The sequence below is a fragment of the Uloborus diversus genome, chromosome 4, assembly GCF_026930045.1.
Source record: "Uloborus diversus isolate 005 chromosome 4, Udiv.v.3.1, whole genome shotgun sequence".
In the NCBI taxonomy this organism is placed as follows: domain Eukaryota; kingdom Metazoa; phylum Arthropoda; class Arachnida; order Araneae; family Uloboridae; genus Uloborus; species Uloborus diversus.
The window spans coordinates 96,317,584-96,343,027 of NC_072734.1; the positions used below are offsets into that span (position 1 = coordinate 96,317,584).

The window sequence follows — 25,444 nt, forward strand, 5'->3', positions numbered from 1 at the left end:
CTCCTACCTGATCTGAAACCGGGCAGTTCATTCAAGATTTTAATCAGAAAAATTGTCGTAAAGGGGGAAAAGTACAACATTTCCGTTTGTCATTCATATATGTTACTCTCAAGGGAATCGCAATTTTCCACTTTTTCTCCACGCATCCACGATTTTTAAACACAGAGTTTGTTACATAGTTTGTTGTTTGAAATGCTTGAGAGAGTATCTAATCAGTATAGCTTTTTTTTAATAAATAAAATATGTCTTCATTGTTTAAATCTATAAAAGCTTCGGGGGTAAACATTAGTGGCCGCCCTCGGTACTCCTTTTAGATGGCACCATTTCATGCTTCAGAAGGGGGCCTTTCCCCTCCCCTGTATCCATGCCTGACTACCGGTTCTGTCACAAACTTTGCAACCAAATGAAGCATGTGTGTTAAGAGTAGATATTAATGGACAATAAACCAACACAATGTTCCCTAACATTCTATTTTCCTTAAACTATGCTACGCTGTCGGGAAATCGACACATACTTCGACAATTGAACATTTAAAAATCAGCATATTTATTCTACTTATTATAAGTTATCTTGTGAGAAATTCTTGAGGAATTTTGATTGATTATAAGAACTATATGATGCGGCCTTCGGCCGCCCCTTGCTTTGGCCGCCCTTGTGCGGCGCACACTCTGCACACCTGCTAGGATCGGCCCTGCTAGTTGTGCACCTCCCCTTTTGGTTACATTCGGGTGTTTCAAAAAGGGTCTTTTACACCTTTTTGGGGGGAAATCGTTAATATCGATGCAAACTCAAGTGTTGTTATAATTTGGCGGATACTTGCCGATACATCACCAGGTTTTTGGTCGCCAAGTTTTGTCACCAACTTGGCGACAAATTTGACTTTTTTTTTTTTAAATCCGGTTTCAATTTAGCCATTGTTGGTGATGTTAAGAGAGCTAACTATTGGATCCCACTAAAATTACCAGGGTTGGCAAAAACCCGGGTTTTTTTAAAAAAAGCCCATGGACCCAGGGTTTTTTGGGTTTTTTTAAATAAAACCCAAAAAAAAACCCAACTAAAGCTGGGTTTTTTAAAAGAAATGTGGGGTTTTTTTTTTTTTTTTTTTTTGTCTTTTTTTAGGGGAAAGATGGGGTACTCGTAGCATATTGTAGCATAAGTATACGGACAAAGCACAAAAATTGTCTTGATAAAAAAGCTGGAAAATTCAGCGTTTTCTGGAGAAAGGTATAAAAGACGACAAAATTCAAGAATGGTGAAGTTTCAGATTTTTTTAGTTTCCATGGATTACCAACAGTTAAGGCAAAGTTACTTCTTGAGTGATAAAATCTATTGTTTATTTGTTTGTTTTTAATTTCGACATTTTTTTTTTGTATTTTACTTTATTGTATTTCATTTTGTTATGCAAAACTACTGTAGAACCTCAAGTAGTTTAAATCCCTTTTTACTGAATTCCAGCTTAATCAAGACATTTCTTTGAATTTTATGTTGCCTGTTTTTCTATTTCTGTGTACGGAGTAAGAAATATTAAACTTTTTCGTGAGATAATGAAAATACTGTACATCCTATTCCGTTTTCTGTCCGACCATTTGTAAAACCTGTTAATTTCTAAAAAATATACCTTGTTTATTCGAGTTTTGTGACGTGTTGGTTTGCAGAAAATAATTCACATGACAGCCTTTTAGCTAAAGTAGTATCCTTTGTACAATCTGCAAACATTGAGAAAATCTGACGTGACAGGACTTAGTCAAGATAATTTGAGTTCCTTATTGACCAGTTGAAGGAATAAAGTTAAATATATTTATTTAAAATCTTTGAAGCATTTTTTAATGCCCTTAAGAGTTAAGAAATACTATTAAAGTTCAAAATTCATTTTTTATGTCCATTGCCTATTGTGAAGAAGAAATAAAAAAGTTTAAATTGTAAAAGTATTTAAATTATTTTTAAAAAAAAAAGTTCTCAGAAAATTTTAAAAAACCCAAAAGTGGGCTAAATAATGGGTTTTTTTAAATGGGTTTTTTCAAAAAAACTCATTGGGTCCAACCCAATTGGGTCCAATCCGGCCAACCCTGAAAATTACCAATAATGGGGAAATAACATTTAATGGGTGTAAAAGGAAGTCATGTGATGCACACATCAGCTCTTTTTTTTTTTTTTTTTTTAACTTTTTTTAAAACTTTTTTTCAAAATGTAATGATGAAAAATCTGCAATATCTTTTTTTTTCTTCACATTAGGTTAAAATAGGAGATTTTGGATTGATGAGAGCTTTACCAAATCAAGAAGATTGTTATGTGATGACTGAGCATAAAAAAGTGCCCTTTCCATGGTATGTTTGACTAGAGAATGCTGAAAAATGAAATGAAAATTTTAAATTGACTTTTGAAGGTCAAAGAAAAAAATTGAGAAAATTAATGCATATGAAAGTTACAAAAAAAAAATGCATTAAATGATATCTGTGAGTATAAAAGCCTTTCTTTCTAAGCAAATATTGTGTTCTCAAAGAGTAAGACACATGGCACTTTTATACACAGTTGCAACATCAAACATTTGCTAGAAAAAAAATGCATTTTTCTTTTCTGCATTGGGTCTTATGAAACAAATCTCATAATAAGATTCATCTGCTTTTGAAGTCTCTAGTTTTGCACAATGGGTACAGGAATGTGGGGCAAAGTGAAATGGTTAAGATGACTGAATTTTTTCAAAATGAACAAATCGGGAAATTTGTTTTGAAACTTACAGTACATAAAGAAAGAACATTGTATTTTATAATAAAACTTGTGTTGAAATGGTATTTTTAATTTTTGGCAGTAATTTTGAGCCTTCAAAAAAAAGTTGAACATTTTCCCTTTTTATTTGCATGGGACAAAGTGAAAAATAAAATGTTTTTATAATGAATATTTTCTATTCAATTACAAAACATATTTTTGATCAAAAGAATCGGCAAATTCAAGGTTGAATGAATAAATGAAAAGATAATCAAATAATAAACAAATAATGAAATGAATAAATTAATTAATATATGAAGAAAATAAATGATCCAGTAAAAGAATGAATGATTAAATAAGTGAATTACTAAACGAAGAAATGAAAATGTGTTAATTAATGAATGAAAGCGTAAGTAATTTATATTAAGTGATTGAGTGAGTAAATGAAACAAACTATTTCACTTTGTCCTGTATGTACTTAACTAATTGTACAATTTATTTAAAATACAAATAAGTTTCATATTAACTAAATTAATGCTGCATGGAATATTAGGAAGTCTCAATTAATATTTAAAATGTTAATTTCGATAACTTTTATATACACTACTGGCCATTAAAAATGCTACACCAAGAAAGCGACATGGTACGAACATGAAATTTAAACGACAGGAAGAAGATGATGTGATATGCAAATGATTAGTTTTTCAGCGCATTCAGACAACGCAGGCGCCCGCAGCGACACCTACAATGTGTTTAAATGAAAATATTTTACGGCCAATTTATCACGTGCAAATTCAATTTTAACGCTGCTGCGTGGTGGAAAATTATTGTGATGCCTTGTGTAAGAAGTAGAAATGCGTACCAGCACGTTTCTGCCTTTGATAGAGGTCGCATTGTAGCCCAACGGGATTGCTGTTTATCCTATCGCAGTATTGCTGCTCGCGTCGGTCGAAATCCAATGGCAGTTAGCAGAACATGGATTCGAGGGATTCAGGATGGTAATACAGATCGCTGTGCTGCTGCTCAACGGCCAGTAATCAATAGCAGCCGAGAGGATAGGCATGTTATCCGCATGGCTTTAATGGATCGTACAACGACATCGTGAACTCTGAGTCAAGAAATGGGGTCATTTGTAAGACAACAAGTGTCTGCACGAACAGTTCGGTGACGTTTACAGCAGCATAGACTGTCAGCTCGGAGACCATGGCTGCGGCTACCATTGACGCTGTATCACAGACAGGAGCGCCTTCAATGGTGTGATCAGCGACGAACCTGGGTGTACTAATGGTGAGACGTCGTTTTTCTGATGAATTCAGGTTCTGCTTACAACATCATGATTGTCGCATTCGTGTTTGGCGGCATCGTAGAGAACGCACACTGGCAGCGTGCGTTCACCATCGTCATACTGGCCCATCGCCTGGCGTGATGGTATGGGGTGCCATTGGATGCACATCTCGGTCACCTCTTGTCTGCATAGACGGCACTATGGACAGTTGGCGTTACATTTCTGATGTGTTACTACCCGTGGAACTACCCTTTATTCGAGCCCTGCGAAACTCTGCGTTTCAGCAGGATAATGCACGACCGCATGTGACTGGTACTGTGCAGACTTTCCTTGATACAGAAAATGTTCAACTGATGCCCTGGCCAGCACGTTCCCCAGATCTCTTACCAATAGAAAGCGTCTGGTCAATGGTTGCTGAATAACTGGCTCGTAAGCAAACCCCAGCCTTTACGGTCGATGAACTGTGGCATCGTGTTGAAGCTGCATGGATGTCTGTCCCCGTACATGTCCTCCAATCTTTTTATGACTCAATGACCTTTCGTATAAGCGCTGTTATTGCTGCCAGAGGTGGTAGTTCTAGGTACTAAGTTCTTAGAATCTATTCACCCAAATTTCTTGAAAATTTAATCATTTGTTATTTCCAACATAATATATGTGTCCAATAAATATCATTTTGTTATCTGCATTTCTTCCTGGTGTAGCAATTTTAATGGCCAGTAGTGTATATACTATAAGTTTTTAACTTACAACAAAATATTAGAATATGAGTATATATTTTTTTTAATTGCCTATATTACCAAATGCTTTAATCTTCGGCTATATTTTTTTCCAGACTAAAATAGACTACATATGGTACTATGTAGCTGAAATAATACTAGATTGGTGGAGCTAAAAGCAGAGTAAATTTTTTCACCATTTCACTTTGCCCTATGTTCCCCTACTATAGCTTTTTTAGTCTTAAATTCTGCTGTTACATGCTGACCAACTTTAACTTCACTGCTACTTTTGCCGGAATCTACATTTTTGCAAGAAACAGCATAACTTAGGTTTCAGCGATTTCACTGTTGCTATTACTAAAATATATTTTTTCTAATTCTAAAAGTTTTCATATTTGTGGTCTTCTTAAAGTGAATCAATGCACTCCGTGTTCTTGGTTTGAATAAATCTTATCAAAAGTTCTTTCTTTATTACAAAACATAAACTACAAATAATTGTCAACTAAAAGAACTTAGAAGAAATTTCTTTTTTGCTCCACTCTTCATGAAAACTGTTTAAAAAGGAATGTTTCATACTTACTCAGCTCTGCTGAAATAACACTTTCTGAAATAAAATTTGCACAGTATAGCTGTACCATGTAATTTCATTTTAGGATTTGCTGCACTAAAGGTGCTATTTGTTGGTCATCAATTTATATTAAAAAAAAAAAAATGATAGTATTTAAAAATTTGATCTGATCCAACAAGCCCTGACTTTTCCTTCTTTTTATTGTTCTAGTTTATTCTTTTTCATAATTTAATCCTTCAGTTATTTTTAAAAAATTAAGCAGAAAAATATTACAAAAATCTCATTAATTTTAATCCCATGTTGAAATTACTCACAAACTTGCACTATTTTAGATCATTTATTTAATATAGAGATTAATGAAGTAAATTTTCCTTTATAGGTGTGCACCCGAGAGCTTGAAATCTCGACAGTTTTCTCATGCAAGTGATACTTGGATGTTTGGTGTAACTTTGTGGGAAATGTTTACATTTGGGGAAGAACCATGGGCAGCTTATTCTGGGGCTCAGGTACATAAAACATTCATTTCAATTTTTAATGATTTAGATTACTGAAACATTTATGTGCAATATGGTTCTCTATTTTTTAATTTTAATCTTTTTTAATAAAATTGCTATCTGAGCTATTATCATAGGTTAAAAACTATTGTTTATTATCATCATCAACCTCTTTACCAGGCCTGCTCTTACATTTTCCAGAAGGAGGAGAATGTTAAGTCAATGCATATTCTAATCAGCGCTGTCCGTTGCCGCAGAGGCCATAGCACGCTCTTTACAAGTGCTATGGAGCAAGGCTCCAAACATTTGACAAATAAATGGTAGCCAGCAGAAATGTATAGTAGCCAAAATATAATTTTTACCTCCCCCCTCCCCCATTCCATTTCCATAAAAAAAGTGTTTGTAAAAAAATATTTTAGGAATTTTATTGTTAATAAGTCCTAAAATATTTACTAATTATTATAACTGGCATGAACGCCATTATGTGAAGAAAACCATAAATATATACATTATAATGGGAAAAAAAGCAATGAAAAGACTTCACCAAAGCACTAGAATTCCTCAATTTTCATAATCTCTCACCAACTTTAATGTACTTAATCAGTTTTTACCAATTTTCTTTATTAAAATCTTCAACAGCCTAATATAAAGACTGCTAAAACTAATGCTAATGTTTTCAAGTTGCATTTTCTTGAAATATGAATTTGAGACTAATTGAATTTAACTTGGATTGGATTGAAAATTTCAAGTGGACATGGCTTAATGACAGTTGTGCAAATCCTCCATTACAGAAGATAAACTGAAAGGCTTGAGCCAAAGAAGAGTAAGAAATAATGTTAAATATCAAACTATTAATATCTCAGCAGTTAGAGTTACACAATCAGCATCAGTGTCGCACCGCCAGTCTCTAATACCACAAAAATTGATTAATCGCATTACTTTTGATTCTCCACTGTTAGTTTTCTAAATTTTTTCCTTGGCTTCTATTTATAACACTAAAGCTAAAAATCTGGCAAATTATCTTGTACTTATAGTTTTTTTAAGCACAAATCACATAGCTGCCATAAATTTTTGCAGTATTTTCTTAATTTTTTGGTTCACAAATCATTTGATTTTCATTGGAGTATATGCATACATGTAACTCCTTTCCAGGCTGGTCATCTTTTTTCAAAGTTCACCCATTAATGCATGTTTTGTTTTTACAGAATTTTCCTTAAGTGCTATAAAATCTTACAGCACTTTTTGTACCATGCCTGGCATATATTGGAGCAATTGAGTATTTTCAAGCCTTTTCAGTTAAAAATTTTCTTATTTTCTTACAGATTTTGCAGAAAATTGACCAAGAAGGTGAACGACTGCGTAGACCGGAAGCATGTCCTAATGATATTTATCAGCTGATGTTGCAGTGCTGGGCACATAAGTCTGCTGATAGACCTACATTTTTAGCTCTTCAGGATTTTCTCTGTGAGGTGTGAGCCCAGATTTATTTATGTATTTTTGTTAAATCTAAAGATTAAAATGGAATTTTAAAATAATTTCCATTTTGGTAAGTTTTTTACTTTGCAATTATTGATATTTTATTGACTATAATTCCAATTTTTGTTAGATATTGAAAAAATGCTAGACAAAATTGAAAGTAGTAAAATTGTCCTCACTAAAAATTTAAGGATTTTTTGAATTACTTCAAAGGGAGTTTCTTTTTCAACCATGATACATTGACACTTTGTTAATATTTTATAATACTAATACAGTACATCCTCATTTTTTCTGACAAAAGCAATCCGAAGAAATGAAAATGCGGATGATCTGAATAATGTGGGTTAAAAAAAAATCTGAAATTAGCAGACTTTCCATTTGTTACAATTAAAAGAAATGTTTTAAATCCTCATACAAATAATAGCCAATGATCGAGTAACCCTTGAGTTTCAAAAATGAAACTCGCGCCACGACATGATAGTTTGATAATATGTTTTGGTAATGTTTAACATGCAGGGAAAGACTTGATTGTGACAAGGCTGATTTCGATCTGGTAACTGTTTTACTGGTAAGACAGTCATCTTAAGGGAATGAAGAATGAAAAAAAGTGGTTGAAAATTAATGCTATCCACTGGAGCTTAGAGTTAATCCACTGGACTTAGTGTTAAAATTTCAACTATCAAAATATCACCAAACAGGCAATGACTTTGTTAAACTGTAGAAGAATAGAAGCAATTTTCACCCGTCATACATTGACAGGCAACTTTCTAGTTACATAGAAATGTTAACAAGCCATTAAAACATATTTTAAAAGTTTGCATCATTGCACAACTAAAAATTGGCCCACTGTCTTCTCTTTCAAACATCTGGATTTGAGGGAAGCACAGTTAACCTAAGCCCTTGATATTTGCTAGATCACCATAATTTGTAACACAATCTATGTGGGAGCTGCATATTTAATCAAAACAAAATCAATCTACGTATAGTAACTATGTTATATATCTTTATTATATGTATTGTAAATTTGTTTAAAGTCTACAAATTTCATCCAGATTATCTGGAGATCTGGATTAATTAGAACCAGATAAACAAGGTTCTACTTTTATTGTTTATTTGAAATAGAACCAATTCGGGTTCAGTTTGAACAAGTAAAAAATTTTTTGATCATCACTTTTTCTATAAAATCATTTCAAGTTATATATTCTGTAATGTTTTTTGTGTAGCAGATATTAATGTTTCAATATGGATATTAGTAATTGGTTATAGTTTTACTGAAAACTTAGAGAAACACTGGGATATTTATGCTTAAATTCTTCAACTATATTTATAACCATTCATACATAAACAGTTTGTCAGTTAAAAAATAATTTGCATTCTGGTGGGAATTTCTTCTATTAAAATTGTCTAGTAGTAAGATTTTTGCAACCATATTGTAATTTTAAATTAATAATTTTTCATCTTTTATGATGTTTCTAACCAAAAACTTAGTTTGTTGGAGATAATTCTTGTTTAGGATTGATTTTGCTGATGCAACAAATTCTTCTTTTCTTTCAAACATTTTTTTTTTTTTAAATTAGCTAATTTATGTTGTATATGTTTAATTCCCTGAGTCTAAATACTTATGATTCATATGTAGTCTGGGCTACCAAGGACCTAGGTGAGCCCCTAGTCAGTTTAATCCCTCCTACCATAAAACGCACCAAATTTCTACTATTCGCATTCCAAACCGGGCTCCTAGCTTCCGCCTAGGTTAACATGAGCTCTCATCGGCCCTATACGCTGTTTGTACTACATGCATAGCTACTGCTATGTACGTTCCTTAAATAGTGTCCTTTTCAAATAATCCAATAAATGTAAGATTACTCTAAAAAGTAATTTAAATTTCATGAATAAATATACTTTTGATTCAAGTTGAGTAACATAGAGTGTGACCATTAATTTATTATTTTGCGCTTTGTATCTGCATGGTTCCTTAAATAGTCTTTGCATCCTGCAAAGTCTTTCGCTAGAAACCGACTGCTTCCTTCAATGACATACTCAAGAGGATAAATGTATTTAGATATCTTGTGTTTAAAGCAGAATCCTTTTTTTAGCTTTAAAGTTTGGAATTCTAGACTGATTTTTAAAACTTATTTCCTGGCACGATTTTGTGACACTGTTATAGTTTTTAATTAATAATTTGAAACCTTTTGTGATGTCTTTAGCCAAAAGCATAGTTTGTTGGGAAAAATTCTTGTTTGGAAATGATTTTGCTGTTGTAGCACATTCTTCTTCTCTCTCAAATACATATATTCTTTTTCATTTCCAGCTAAGTCATGTTTTGCTATGTTTAAATGTATTTAAATATCTTGTACTTGAAGTGGAACACATTTTTCTTAAATTTAAAGTTTAAAATTCTAGACTAATTCTTAAACCTTTTTTTCAGGCACGACCTTTGACTTTAACAAGTTCACAAGCTTTTGATGAACCTGATAAACTGAAAATTCAAGTTGGTGATGTTATTGAGGTCATTGAAGGAAGGTAATTATCATGTTTATCATTTACATTTAGATAAACTGAATTTACTTGTTTTTATTCATTTAATAATGTTCTAAAACATATTTCAAACTAAGCAGTTATAGATATTAGCCGGTAATAAAGATGGTTTTATTTTTTTATTTATTTATTTTTTTCATTTCATTCTTTTAAATAGTTATTCACTCACTTTAATAATTTTCTGTTTGGTGAAACATGGCAGGATTTCTGGCAAAAAATAGCAGTCTCTGCTTGCCAATATAATAAATTAAACTCCTACAATAAATTAGTAATAACAAGGATCTTTTCGTAATGTTATCGCTTATTTGTTCCATCTACCTAAATACTTAATTTTGTTGTTGCTGTTTTCCTAACATTGTTCTTTTTAATACAATGACCCTCACTTGTAAGTTGAGCATCAATTCAAAATTAAAACTGTAAGCTTAGTGCTCATTTAATAAAAAGACATTTGAAGTGTTATTGTGTTGAGAGTTGACTCACAACTTTCAATTTAATTATTTCAAAGGCAAGAGTGTTATTGGTGGAAAGGACAAAACCAAAGAACGTTTCATATTGGAATTTTTCCTCGCCTTATTGCGGATCGTCAGAAGCCAATAACTGGAGGTGACATCAGTAAACCGTTACGCAACAGCTTTATTCATACTGGTCATGGTGATATTTCTGGAAAATCTTGGGGAAATCCAGGACACATAGATGAGTAAGAACATGTTAATGTTTTGACTTTAATTTTGAATGAAAGCTTGTAGCTATAGCATTTGAAATATATATGCTAAGCAATATATAAAGTAGTATAAGCTGACCACATACTAGTAAGTATTTGGCGATTTCAATATTGCCAAGAGACTTTCCGTTACTTAAATTGTTTTTCAAAATTATAAATGCAAATCTACTATGAAGACAGTCTTATAAGATAAATATATGCTAAGCAATATATAAAGTAGTATAAGCTAACCACATACTAGTAAGTATTTGGCGATTTCAGTATTGCCAAGAGACTTTCCGTTACCTACATTTTTTTTCAAAATTATAAATGCAAATCTACTATGAAGACAGTCTTATAAGATAATTCAACAAAAGTAAATCCCTGTGTGCTGATGTGTACTTGCTACTAAATATATTTCCTTGTCTCGTATCAATGGCATTATTACCATTATTTTAAAAAGACATTTGTATACATCAAAACATTTTTTTAGGCCCATGAAGCTCTAATATTAGAACCACAAATTATAGTTATCTTTACTCTTACCCCTGATATGTACTAGAAATTCACCTCTCTTTTGTTTACACATTTGACCCCTTGACAACCCTTGAAACATTTGAAATTTTCGTACCAGAAAAGGATACTCTGTTCTGCCAAGAGCGAAGGTCGTGATTGCACTTTTTATCAAAACTGAGTTACAGTCACAATGTGGTTCTTTAGCTAAATACAAAGTTTTATGATCATTTATCAATGGGAAATATTTTGAAAACATTCTGAAAAGGTTGCATCTTAATCAAATAAATGGAGGCTCAAAACATAAAACAGGAATTTCTCATTTTGAACTCTGCTGTTGATACAACTTTTGCTCTTAATACGTCAGTATTGTAGTCACTATACAGAGCTCAACCTTATTCTTCCAGATTGATGTAGCGATGCCACCTTCAAAAAAAAAAAAAGAAAAAGAAAGAAAAGAAAAATGAACTTGTTACACTAGAGTCATTCAAGATTAAGTCAAAATACATGCATTTGATATGTTTTTTTTTCTTTCCTCCTATCTTTTTTTTTTTAATGTAATTTTAATTGAGTTTATTCTTTATGTCTCAGTGTAAACCTGCTATTGTCTGATATTTATTCTATATATCTTAATAGGTTTTTGTGCATTCATTCCACACACACTTGTTTAAAAAGTTTACAAATTTCATTGTTAGAAAAATACATTTTCCATTTGTTGTATTTTCTTTGTAAGGAAAAAGATGTTTTCCTTTTTTAAGAATTGTAGTTCTTTATTCTTCATTCACTTTATTCTTCATTTTTAGGGTATATCTCCAAAATCCCATGGAACCTCCTGATTTATTAGGTTTAAAAGAAGAGCCTCTACCTACTCCTAAATTAAGGGACCGAAATAGTAGTAAGTTGTACAATATAATGTTTAGAAATTCAATGATAACAATTACATAACCTAGATAATTTAAGCTAGTTAAGTTTGGTTATAAGAAAGATAAGTTCTTTTAAAGTCAAATGGTACTGATCTTCTGACTATGGAAAGAACCTGCATTCTTTAAAATTTGTGTTATAAGTTTCATTTATTAGTTCTCAATAGTATTTCAGTGAAACTATTTGTTAAAGTTTTCACACAACTGGAAAGTGATTCACATTAAAAGGGGACTGCATGGACAGATTTCTTTACATGCAAGTTCATTCAAATAACTTTTTCATACTTATGCTTTAATTAATTTTGTATGAGGAAATGTATATATTTGAATCTAAACAGTAGTTATATAATTTCTTGTGAAATAACAAATGCATAAACTTAGTTTAATGCCAAATTATATGGAGACAGACATTTATGTCATCCAGACACAGAATGTATCGGAGCTTAAACTAGTTATTATATGCTCTTACTTAAATTCTTCTCTATTGGTATTACTGATTATACTATAATATTTACTGTGCCTTTTTTTTTTTTTATTATTATTAATTTTAGTGATAACATAAGTAACCAACGAGTTTCAACTTACCTTCTACAAGAAAATCTGTAATCTTTGGTGAAATATGTTCTTTGACTCTCAAATAGGGTTAAACCTGCCTATCTCGAAAACCTTCCTATGTCAAATTTTTTCAATTTCTCTGCATTAATAGTATAAATTCAATATTTTCTTCTATGTCTATCTGAAATAAATTTTCCTCAAGAATACTATATCTTGAATTCAGACTTGAATTCAGATTCTTTTTGGCATTTCATTCCTAGCAATCTTTATCAATAGTAGAAGTTGGAGACAAAAGTATTTTTTCTACTTTCTGCAGTCTTGAGAGACATGTAGCCCAGGGAAAATTAAATGCTTAAGGAGCAAATTTTATAGAAATTCCATCCACTTGGAAACTGAGGGGAAGGTGCATTGTTAAACCCATGAAATCAGGCATCGCAGCGTTCCTATATTCCTATATTTTCCTATATTTCTGAAAAAGTTCCTATAATTCCTATATTTTCCTATATTTTCAGTTTCCGATTCCTTTTTTTTTTTACTTTTCCCCTCGACTTTTGGCTACCCGCCTTTTCCGCGATCCACGTGCAGCCGCCATTTTATCTTTCCTACTGTGCAGGGCTCCCAAATGGTTCGCTTTTCCCGCCAAAGTCCGTGTTTTATGGTAAAGTCCACTTTAGACTTTTAACATTATGGTCTGATTAGTTCGCTTTTATATTGTTTTTACTTAAATATCAGATTTTAAAAGTTTTTCATTTCTTTAAAAGTTACTGTTCTCCCACGCACGCCGCCGCAGCGCGTGTTAAACAAAGTTCGTACGCCCATGAAAAACCTTGAAAAGTTCTTGGGGGGAAAAGAAAGGTCACACACACACATTTTCTAGTGTTCGAAAACCTTGAAAAAGTATAAAAAGTTTCTTTATTGCTTGAATTTATTTATTGTTTGGATTGTGCTTGTAATTCTTTTAAAAATATTTCATTAGTGCAATTTTCTGAACATATATATTCGATATGATTTATCGCGAAAAATTGCTTTCGTGTTTGAGGTTTCAATCTTTTTGCATCTTGTTAATATTTTGATTCTTTTTACAATCCAAAGTGATTTTGACATGTGCTTACCTTAGCTTAGCTTATTTTTCGTTTAATTTCAATAATTAATGAAGGAATTGTTTTGGAAACCATGGCAACATTGAACTTACTCGGCTCGGACGCGGAAAAATGCTTCTCGCTTTTGAAATTTCAATCCTTTTGCATCTTGTAAATATGTTGATGTTTTCCACAATTAGAAGTTATTTTAGTATATGCTACTTTAGTTTAGCTTATTTTTCGTTTGATTTTAATAATTAACGAAGGAAATATTTTGGAAACCATAACAATAACATTGAGCTTATTCGGACTTCGCAGAAAATTGCATCTTGCGTTTGAAATTTCAATCCTTTTGCATCTTGTGAACATTTTGATGTTTTGACAATTGGAAGTTATTTTGACATATGTTTTTATAGATTAGCTTATTTTTCGTTTAATTTCAATAATTAATGAAGGAATTATTTTGGAAGCCATGGCAACATTGAACTTACTCGGATTTCGCGGAAAAATGCTTCTCGCGTTGGAAATTTCAGTCCTTTTGCATCTTGTAAATATTTTGATGCTTTCCACAATTGGAAGTTATTTTGACATATGCTACCTTAGTTTAGCTTATTTTTCGTTTAATTTCAATAATTAACGAAGGAAATATTTTGAAAACAATAACAACATTGAGCTTATTCGGACTTCGCGGAAAATAATTTCAATCCTTTTGCATCTTGTAAACATTTAGATGTTTTTGACAATTGGAAGTTATTTTGACATATACTACTTTAGATTAGCTTATTTTTCATTTAATTTCAATAATTAACGTAGGAATTATTTTGGAAACCATGGTAACATTGAACTTACTCGGACTTCGCGGAAAATTGCTTTTAATGTTTGAAATTTCAATCTTTTTGAATCATGTAAATATTAAAATATTTTGCCCAATCGAATGTTATTTTCCCATATTCCAACTTAGATTAGCATGTTTTAGGTTTAATTTAGTAGAAAATAAATAAATTTATTTTATGGGAAGCATGCTAACATTTAACTTGGTTCGTGAAAATTTGCTTCTCTGAGCTTTCAATCGTTTTGCATCTTAAAAATATTTTTATATTTATGGCAATTAGAAGTTATTTTGACATGCTACGTCAGATTAACTCGATTAAATTTTTACTTAAATAACTAAAAAATTAATATTTTTTGTGTTTAATTCAAGCTTATTTAGTTTTCCAAACATAATTTTGATTATCATTAGCTTATTTTCGGTTATTACTGTTTTTTTGTGTGGGAGGGGGAGGGGTATTAAATTTAAACAATTGAGCACATAACATTTTAAAGTAGCGTCTGTATATGAAACAAAGTTGAATTATGTAATTATATGAAGTTGAATTTGTACATCATTTCATTGTCATGATGCCTGCTGCTGTTGTTGTCGTGTGCCAAGTAGGCTGGCAATTTGAGGTGCACTGCTTCACTTTTCCAACTGTAGAGTAATTTGGTGTGAAGTCCGACTTCTACAGTACACACATGCCATAAGGACCCGTTTATAGGGGACAAGGACAGGAGAGAGAAAGTACGTCCATGCCCGAGCCGGGATTCGAACCCGGACCTTCCTATCGCAGTCAGACTTCTCTGACCACTATACAAGTCAGGCGGCATGATGCCTGCTAAAGGGGGGAATTTGTTCCCCCCCCCATAAAAGTTCAAAGCACTCATGGCCCTGCAATCATGGATTATTTTTTTTAATGTAAGCTTTATGATTCTTGAAAATATACTTTGAATATGAAAATTGCAAAACTATGCCTCATGTGATCTGCTTCTCTTTGTGATTGAGAATTTCAGACATTTTTAGGGAAACTTTCAATACAGTAGATCTTTTTGGTGTGTGATGGATTCATATCGGTGGAGAAGGGATATAAATGCTATTAAAGAAGCATTACAATACAGAAAAACACAAAAATAATTTTAAACTATAGAAAGATGAAGCACAGCTTCATCTATCCTTCAGTGAGACTACCAGCATCCCTGGTTCAATTCAAAATGTATCATTACGCCCATTTAGTTCTATGGAGGCTGCCTTAAGTGCTGCTCTAAGTGCCTCCCCCCCCCCCTCCCATCCAAATGTTTGTGTACATAATATTATTCAATGGATAAAAAGATCAGTTGTGCAGAAGGTGATAAAGGAATTGTATCATTAAAAATCAGTATTATGGTTAATTAACAAATTATTTTCAGGGATTTAGCAGCAGGCAGCTAATTTGCCTTTTGATGCTTCCTTGTGTTTAAATGAATGGTCCTCTCAAGATCCTCTTTTTAATCCTAACTGGTCCTCTGTAGTCCTCTTTTTGATTGAAATTGGTCCTCTTTTACCCTTTTCTAAAACTAAAATGTGTTGGGAGCCCTGCATTAGTTTCTAGAAAAGTGAAATTTTATCTGCACAATTGCATTCGATCCTCATTGATTTGGAGGCTTTGGTATGAACTTAAAGAAACGGTTTTGATTACTAAAATGCAGTTTCCTAACGACTTCTCATTTATTTATTTTGAAGTAATTTAAAAACCTATTTTAACTTAAATTTTCCAAAATGCATGTTTTTGTAAACAAGTGCAAGGTTCTATTTATTAATTTTTTTTATGAAAGTAGTAAAAACTACCCCCCCCCCCCTCACTTTTTGTACTTTAAAACTTTGGGACAGTGGTGGCCACCAAGTTTTTTAGGTCTGGATTATTTTGCTTTAATGACCAAATATTTCTAAATCAAATATATATTTTACTGGGTGTCCTTCAAAGTCATGGGAAATCGTGGATTTCAACTATGATCGAATTTCTTACTGAAAAGTCAGGATTTTCAGGGGGGAAAAATGGTCAAAAAGTATCATATCAGAGATTTTTCTGAAAAAAAAAACACAGTATACGTTTAAATTTTTAATTTGCATACATTTAAATTTTTACCTGAACACTTTTTTCTAGAAAAGAAAAGGAAATTCACAATAATTTCTTTTTCACAAAAATAAAGAAAATTCACACAAAATATTTTGCTTTTTCGCAAAACGGGGACTTAAAAAATGAAACCTGGATTGACCCCTGATATTACTGTGACATGTGACTTTGATTTCAGCATAGCACATGTTTCAACAACTTATAAAACTTAAACTTTTACTGGCTTTTTTAGTTTGGCTTTTACTGCATTGTCAAGTGATAACATAAATTAGAACAGAACTTCACGAATTTCATTCTACTGCACAGCTTGCCCATCGCAGTATCGGATCATGCAAAATCTTTCATTAAAAATTAGATTAGTGACACAACTATTTTAAGAAAGATTTGTGTTCATCTACAAAAAGTTTCGTCTATTTTTTTTATTTTTAAAGAAGTATGCCTTAATATGTTTAGTACAAATTACAGTTTTACGCTCTTTTACTGTTTGTAAAATTGATTTTGTGTGTATTTTTAGACTTATTTATGCGTATGTATTGCACTTATGTCAGGTATTGTAATTACATGTTTTTAATCGAATAGTAGTATTGCATTTTGAAAAAAAAATGTCATACTGGCGAGCTTTGTTATCGAAATTCCTGTATATCCTTTTTTTTTCAAAATATTCCTATATTATTTCAAAAAATTCCTATATTTTTGTTGGCAAATGTCACTTCTATCCCTGCATGAAATAGCCTCCTGAATTTTACTTTTGAGTCATTGAGAATAGTTGTTTTGTTGTGTTCTCTGGATATAGGCCCTTATATTCTAATGCTTAAATTGTTTCAATTGATGGGGGGGGGGGGGGGGGAATCTCAACATTTTTGAAAAATTATCATTGAAAGATAGTTTTCATTTTTAAAGGTATGCATTAAGTTACTATCAATTTAATCATTAAAATTAGTAAAATGTGCAACCACAACATGTCATACTATAAAAATATCAACAATATCAATGTAAAACTCTTTTACTTAGTTCTGAGTTTTTGTAATAGTTTAATCATACCAAAAATTCAACTGCAATGCATACCAGTAGTGTTCTTCAGAAAGACTACTAGTGTATATTGCAGTTGACACAAGAATCTTGTGTATGTATAATTGTGTAAGTATACTAAATTTATTGACTCTTGAAATGATCAATAAACGTCTCTCTCCTTGGTGAGACCTTACATAATGTCTGTGTTCTACTTTCAATTCCAAAATTAAGGTAGTGCAAATGATATAATAGTATTCTGTTTAAAAAAAATGCTTATAAGCTTTTGCTTTGAAATACCTCTGTGTCTATTTAATGTGTGCTTATAATTATGCTGTGTGCTTATATTAATGCTTATAAAAGCTTTCAAAATTTATGCACGGTATGAACATTTCATTCATTCTCATCTTTTAATTTTTTTAATTAACCTTCGAGAACGGCGCTACTCAGACAAACACGAGAACTTGCAAGGGGTGTCCTACATCCCAGTGGAGAATTTCCATATTTTACTAATTTTCACTGTCTTTTTTTAACTTTTTTATGCCAAACATAATTATTACTTTAAACTTTGCAAAGCAACCTATTTAATGAGGGATTTTTGCCAAATTCATAAGAAAATTTTTAATTTTTTCATATAAATACTCACTTACCTCACTTACGTCAGTTGATGCATTCGGTACACATGGCATTAGAATGCTTTTTGCTAAAAATTTTAAACATTTCGAGCAACAAGATTTTTTTGGTCATTCTTACTACCACAGAGATAACAGCTTTTGTATGATGACACCTTTTTTTTTTTGAGTGCTTCCGTTGAGAAATTATTTCTCAAATTTTACTTTTGTTTGATGCTTGACATCGCTCTCTGAGACGCGCATGGTTCTTGACAAGTTGAACTACAAAGCATTTAATTATTTTTTCTCCTCTTTTTTAATACATATCTGAGAATCATTAATTATTAAGAGCAGCAAAACTCTGCAACTGATTATAGCTGTATTTAGAAATGACAAAAAATACCACCATTTGCCCTTTTTTTTTTTTTTTTTTTTTGAAATCCATGCTGTAGAATAAGAAGCTAACCAACAAATGCTTTCAATTCATCTTTGCTGATATCATTGGCATTGAGTAAAATCATATCTAATATTTTCAATAAGTATTAGTAGACTTCATTGTAAAATCCAGAATGCTTTCATCAAATAAAATTGACAGTGATTCTGAAGATGTTACAATATTACTTGCAAGTTTCGTATTTCCCAGAAGTTTCTAAATAATGTTCTTTTCTTGCGTTATTGTATTGTAACTATATTTTTCTTTCATCTCTTTTGGTTGATCATCTTTTCCAATGTAAAAAGTTTCATTTTTATGACCAATTATTTCGTCATCTTCAGATAAATCCCCAGTTTCACTATCAGAATTATGATGACTATGATTTAACACTAATAAGAGGCTCCTCATCCGATTCATTTATTGATTCATCATCAGTGGAAACTTCATCCAACAGCTTTTGCAAATGTCTTATATCCTCATCATACGTCATGTAGCGCAAAATTTTCAATGAAAATCAGAGAATTACAAGGATGCGCAAGGGGTGTTTTACACCCCATATAGAGATTTCCAGGAAACTACTGCAGGGATGCACATAGTAAACATATTCCCCAATAGCAAGTAATCTTCAAACCAGCTACACGAAGTTTGAGCCATTTTCAAATAAGGGAATTTAAAAAAGTCAAATAATAAAGTTCTGTGGGGCATCAAACATCCCCTTGCGCGTCCTCGTAGGTTAAAAATTTTGCGTATTTTTCATTAAAATTTTAATCTCAATATTGTGATTAACTCATTCTTTAAATGTTAATTACATAAAATAACTGCAGTTTATTAGAAAAGTACTACTTTAAGTGAATATAGTGCTTACATAATAGATATGTGATGAAAGAATGTTTAGTTTTGCTTTAGTATGTGCATCTTGTGCATCTAGGGTTCTATAATTTAATGTTTTGGCACATACACTGACTTGAAATATGTCTGCCAATTTTATACATTGAAAAAAGAATGAGAACACTGAAGGAATCTGTTAGAAGCATTCCTCAAACAAGCTTCATCTCATATTCAGATGTATTCATGTTTTAAATTAATCTAGGTTTTTTTTAAATTAAGTTTTATAGCTCTTTTACAAGCAGTAAACATTAAAATTTTATATGCAAGCTAATTTTTTTCATAGTGCTTAATGTGTCCTAGAGTAAGTTATAGGTCTGTTAATATTTGAATGTCCTTTGTCTAGGGCCAGTTGAAGAAAGTGGTGCTAAGAAAAGAATCTCCAAGCAGTTTGGATATAATAAGTTAGAAAATGAACAAAATGGCGACTTGAAAATGCAATCATCTTCATCGAGATCCAAATCTAAGCACAAAAAAGAAGTTACTGAAGGAATTCTTATCGATTTTACAAATGAAATAGCTGTAAGTTCCAATCCTATCATGCCCATGCCTTTCCCTACTCAGAAAACTACTCCCACTATGCATGTTTCATCATCGTTAGTAGATTTGTCCATTCCCACTTCGGCATTGAATCTGTCTATAAAACGAGAAAAATCCCCTGATTATGATACATTTTCTACATACTCATGTGATGGTGCTCAACAAGATCGATATTACAATGTTCCGCCTTCAAATTTTGAAGCTTCCATTGACAGGTATTACTCCGTTGTGCCTCCAGACAATCCAGCCTCTCCAAATTATTATTCTCCTGTTGCTGAAATATCTGATACATATTTTCTTACTCCGGCTGTACCCAATTCTAGCTTAACAAGAATGGGAAGTTGTCCTGCTCTGCATTCAGACTTAAATCATAGCTATAATAATATTTATCAGAGGCAAAATAGCGGTCAGATGACTAGTAATGCTAATGCATTTGATGACTTATTTGATAATTTTGGAAATCTTTCATTTAAATCCCAGCCTCAGTATTTGGCAAATAAGTGCCAAACAACTACGTCTTGTGACAGGAATCACATGCTGGAAGAACTGAAAAAAACTCTTGGTAAAAGAGAAATGCATTCTAATTTTTCTACAGAATCTGACAAAAAAACAAATGTCAAAATCCCTTTGTTGCAACCTCCTCAATCTCATGCCAAAAGAAACAATCGGAGTTATGAACTGTCTCATAATGTATTTCAGAAATTTCCCAGTGATATTTCTGCTGATGTTGCAAGACTATCTGGCCCACCTCCTATACCAAGTTTGCCCCCGAATACTGCAGAAATAAAACCTTTTGTTATTAATAACACAATTTCCAGCAGGAATATTATTTCACCTAACAGTGGATCAATGTCTTTCCTACCAGAAACTGTAGTGTCTCCTAATTCAGAACATTTAAGAAGGCATTTTGTATCTATGCAAGCACAAGTGTCCGGTGTAACTATGGATGAATGTCAGGCATCTTACCAAAAACACAAGGGAAATATTGAATCCGCTGTAAAGGAATTGCAACTTTTGCAGCTGTGTAAATTAGAAATTGCCCCAAGATCTCAATGTGAAAAAGCTTTGAAGGCAACTAACTGGAATGTAGAACTTGCTGCATCATCATTAGTTGATGAGCTTCAAAACTTTCAGTAACATTTTGCATCAAATGCAAATAGTAAAATGGAAAGTTCAAATGCAATGTTAAGGTTGTGAATTTTTGTAAAATTGTGTCGGCTTCCTGAAAGAAAACTGATACTTATTTCCTTTTCTTTTTCTGGGTTCATACATAACTTACTCCATTTAACATATCGCTCATTTGGAAGAAGAGTGCCACAATATGAAAAAATTAGATTTTACAGGAGAAGCATTTGAAGTTGAACTCTTCAGGCAATTAGCATTGAGAAAAAGAACTTTGCTGTGCTCTCCATTGGTTAATATTTGAACAAAAAATCTCATTTTCCAAAGAAGATAATGTCCTTAGAAGGCCTTTAAGTGAAAAAAAAATTAAAAATTTCGTATTGTGGCACTCTTTTTCCAAACGAGCGAATGCGAGGGCAGATAAAATATAAACCGGATATTTTTTTAATTGCTTGCATCAACCAAAATATATATATATTTATATATCTGTATTAATATATACAAAAGCGATCCTTTTTCTGCATAGTATCCTTCCTTTGATACACAGTTTCTTTAGAGTGCCAAGTTTTTGATGTTGTGATAGAAAGAGGGACATGTGAGAGTCAGTTGCGCATGCAATCCTCTACACTTGCATCATCATTAACTTGTTGTACTCCTAGGTGTTTTTTTAGTAGTCAAAACAAATGGAAGTAATAGGGTGATAAATCCTGGACTGAATAGAAGGAGGTGTCCGATGAAATGTCTCCAATTTTTTCCACTTTAAAGCGGTAATATTCGGCCCTGCTTTTCTTGAAAAAGAATGACATTATGTTTCACTTGCTGGCATCACATGTTGTGATATGCAGCTTGTGTTTCATCCAAAAGGTGACAATAATTGCCTGCATTAATTACTTTCTTCAATAATGTCACAAATAGCAACCATGTTGTCTACGGTGATGCTAGTCTGCAGTCACCTTTCCGCAGATTTTGTTTTCTACAGCTTCACTTCTTGATATAATTTTTTTAGCTCACTCATACACTCGAGTGTGCAAAGTGTTTCTCCCAGAAACTGTGTGTGAAGCTGTCTCAAAATTTCAGAGTTTGGTGCCCTCTTTTGCAAGAAATGTAATAATTATGTTTTACGCAACACAGGTGCGAAACTCTTGCTGATTCATGGCGTACTGAAGCAACCTATAATATTGTGTGTGCAAGCTCAAAAACGGTCCTTCAGGCATCCCCAACATATTGGCAAGGCACCACCTCAGATTTATTACTAAAAGCAGCAATAGATTCAAATGCCGGTTTATATTTGAGCTGCTCTCATATATGTAAAGACAAATATATACCGTAATACCCTGCATTAACCGGCATGCCAGAAAAAATATAAGGTTGGCCAGGGTGCCAGGAAATTTGAATTTTCCAAAAGATTTGGGGTTTGTTTTATTTAAAAAAAAATTGTAAACTGATAAAAAAAAAATTCTTTAGTCAAGACTACACATATTGAAAGGTAAACAAAGAGTGAGATAAAATTAATATGCGTTTTTGACTAATGTAGGTCATTCATTAATAATTTAGCTATATGCTAATAAAAAGATTCACTCAGAAGCAATCGGAGTAATTGATTCATTTATAAAAACATTTATGAAGTGTTTTAAATTACAATTAGAGAAGCAAGTTTTATTTTATTTATTGAATAGCTATATTCAATTCTTTATGCTATTGTAAAATATTTAAATTTTAGGATTATAAACGTTTGCTCCGTTTTAACTTTTTTATATTTTTCATAATCCATTAGATTTTTTTTTATCAGAATAAAATGTTCATTGTTAATTAATATTTTGAAAAAATAAACAATTAATATTACTGAGATAATATGTAGAATGCATGTTATTTTTTGTTTGTTGAAATATACTTTATAATATTTAATTAAATATATTTTTCTTGCCTTGTTTTTTCCGTCATGCTGATTTAGTTATTCTGATTTGTTAATTGGGACATATTGGGCAAAATACTTAGTTATTTTTTCATGTTTATCTTTGCACATGCTGTTACATATATTATCTGAATTTATTCAAACAATATTTATCATACAGTATTTTTTAAGTTCTGTATGAACCTTGATATTGGAGCTACTATTTTATTAATTTGTGTCTTTCTATGTGATATAAATAGATTTCATGTTTAAGTCAACACAACTACAAAAATTTATTTTTGTAACTTCACTACTTTCATTATTAAAGAGCAATTAACATTTTATACTTTTGTTATTTAATTTTTTAGTAGTTACGTATGATTTTATTATTTTTACTCATATTTTTAATATGTTTTGTCGAATTTGGGAAAAGTACTTTAAAGAGAATTAATCTCACCAAAGATTTTTTGTTTTTGCACCTGTTTGTGATACATTGACCATGTCATACATAATTTATTACTCATTTTCTATGTGTTTTCTCTGTTTGATTTTGTGTTACACAATGAATGCTCTTAAGTTATTGATTAATATTATTCAAAAAAACATCTTTCTATAAAATATTCTCAATCTGCATTTTCTTTTGTAATTATTTAATCTTAATAAAAATCAAATAATTATTGTAAAGAAACATCATTAATAAAGCACAAAAATTGCAAATTATTGCATATAGGTGTTACGAAAAGCATTTTTGGTTTAAAAGACATGAGCTTGTGGATGAGGATGGAAGAACATTCAACAAAACATTTTGTCAAATGCTATTAATCTACAGTGTTGGAAAAAAAGGACTCTTAAAAACAAAAACCTGTTACATGAAATTTTTGTGCTTTACTCATGTTGTTTCTTGTAATTTATTTTATGCACAATGGTGTTTTGTTTCAACATTTGAGATTTATGTAATGAACATTTCTACAGTCAGAAGTTTTGTCATCTATTTGGATCCAGTTTAATACTTTGCACTACAATTTCTCTCTGAATATTTTGTTTCCATATGCTTTCTAATAGAATCTGTGGTACTCAGGTTTAACTTCTTTCAGAAACTGTGAGCAAAACTTTTGCAAATTCCAAAAGCAAATACTTTCTGCAAACAAATATTAAATTATACAACTAAATTAAAAATAATTGTTTTGATTTTAAACTATTTCTCCAGTTTCATCCATTAAAATCTCAAAGAAACTTTGTGTTGACGCTTTGCAATGTGACTAATAATATGAATAAAAGCCATTGTTTTTATGGATTTATCTTGCATTATTTATGTGCAGGAGTCGGAGTGGTGATTTCAAAAACTTTAGGACACAATCTTGATAACATTTTAGGACATTTTTAGGACAATAAGTATCAAGTTTTTTTTTTTTTTTTTTTTTTTAACTTGAATGTAAATTAAAAGCTTGATTTTCACAATGGATGATAAAACGTTTCAAATTCTATCTTGAAAATTACAATAGAATGCGTTCAATCGTTTATTCTTCAACACTGTGACACATAATGAAGTAGAAGTAAAAGCCACATACCAGTACGATAAATGTATTTCCAATTGGTTCTTTACTTGCCTTGTTGTTTCATCAAAGTAAATTACAGAGAATGATAAAGAAATATCCTTAATAAGGAGGGATTTATTAAAGTAGGGTGCAAGTTCAAAATTTATTATGCACTTAACTTTTATCAGATAAGTTGATCCTTTTTTGTATCTCAAAATCATCAAAAATATGCCTGTAAATTACACATTAATGATTTAAAGATGCAAACTGTTTGTAACGGCAACTAAGCTAAGAAAACCTCCGCTTTCAAAGTTTTATCTTGGAGAGAATTTGGCACAAAACCTTTGGATTGCTTCATCATAAATTTATTTTCAGTAGAAGACGAAGAACATATAATTTAAAATACTGCTTGATATTTCAAGCTACTTGTCAACCTTTTATGTCTGGCCACATCAGCATGAGACAATACCTGTGAAAATCCTAGATTATCAATATTGGAAAGATAATGTACAAGCAGAACAATATGTTTTAAATTAATCCTTTTCTGCAAGGCACCATGTGCTGATTTTGCATCCATTTCTGTCTGCTTTTTCCAACCACATGAAAAAGAATTTCGTTTCCTGTGTCATTTTAATGAAACAAATCATTATTTACATTTTTAAAGCAAAAAATTAGAGACTAAAATAAAAAGTATATGTGCAGGAAATATTCCAACTTCACTGAACAGAAACACTAAGCAAACTGACTGTACTTCAAGAACAAGCTAATGCTCAGACCTTCAGACCATAACACAAGATAAGCACTTTCAAAATAAATATGACTTCCACCTGGGGACACCCCATTTAAACTTTCTTTTAAATATATTTTTTGAACCAAGGGTTTATATTTGATTCAACACATTGTACTTATTTTATTTCAATTAGATACAATACCAGTGGCGGTTCGTACCTT

The 25,444-nt window shown here is 31.6% G+C and overlaps 1 protein-coding gene across 1 annotated transcript in view; it reads left to right on the forward strand.

The window, feature by feature from the left end:
* Positions 1–21,507, forward strand: part of LOC129220011 (activated CDC42 kinase 1-like) — a 41,013-nt gene extending 19,506 nt beyond the window's left edge. Inside the window, exons 6-12 of the mRNA XM_054854339.1 lie at positions 2,233–2,324; positions 5,652–5,778; positions 7,089–7,235; positions 9,668–9,762; positions 10,283–10,474; positions 11,794–11,885; positions 19,752–21,507. Coding sequence (XP_054710314.1) covers positions 2,233–2,324; positions 5,652–5,778; positions 7,089–7,235; positions 9,668–9,762; positions 10,283–10,474; positions 11,794–11,885; positions 19,752–21,082 — 2,076 coding nt within the window. The 3' untranslated portion in view covers positions 21,083–21,507. The remainder of the gene's footprint in view (positions 1–2,232; positions 2,325–5,651; positions 5,779–7,088; positions 7,236–9,667; positions 9,763–10,282; positions 10,475–11,793; positions 11,886–19,751) is intronic.
* The last annotated feature ends 3,937 nt before the right edge of the window (positions 21,508–25,444 follow it).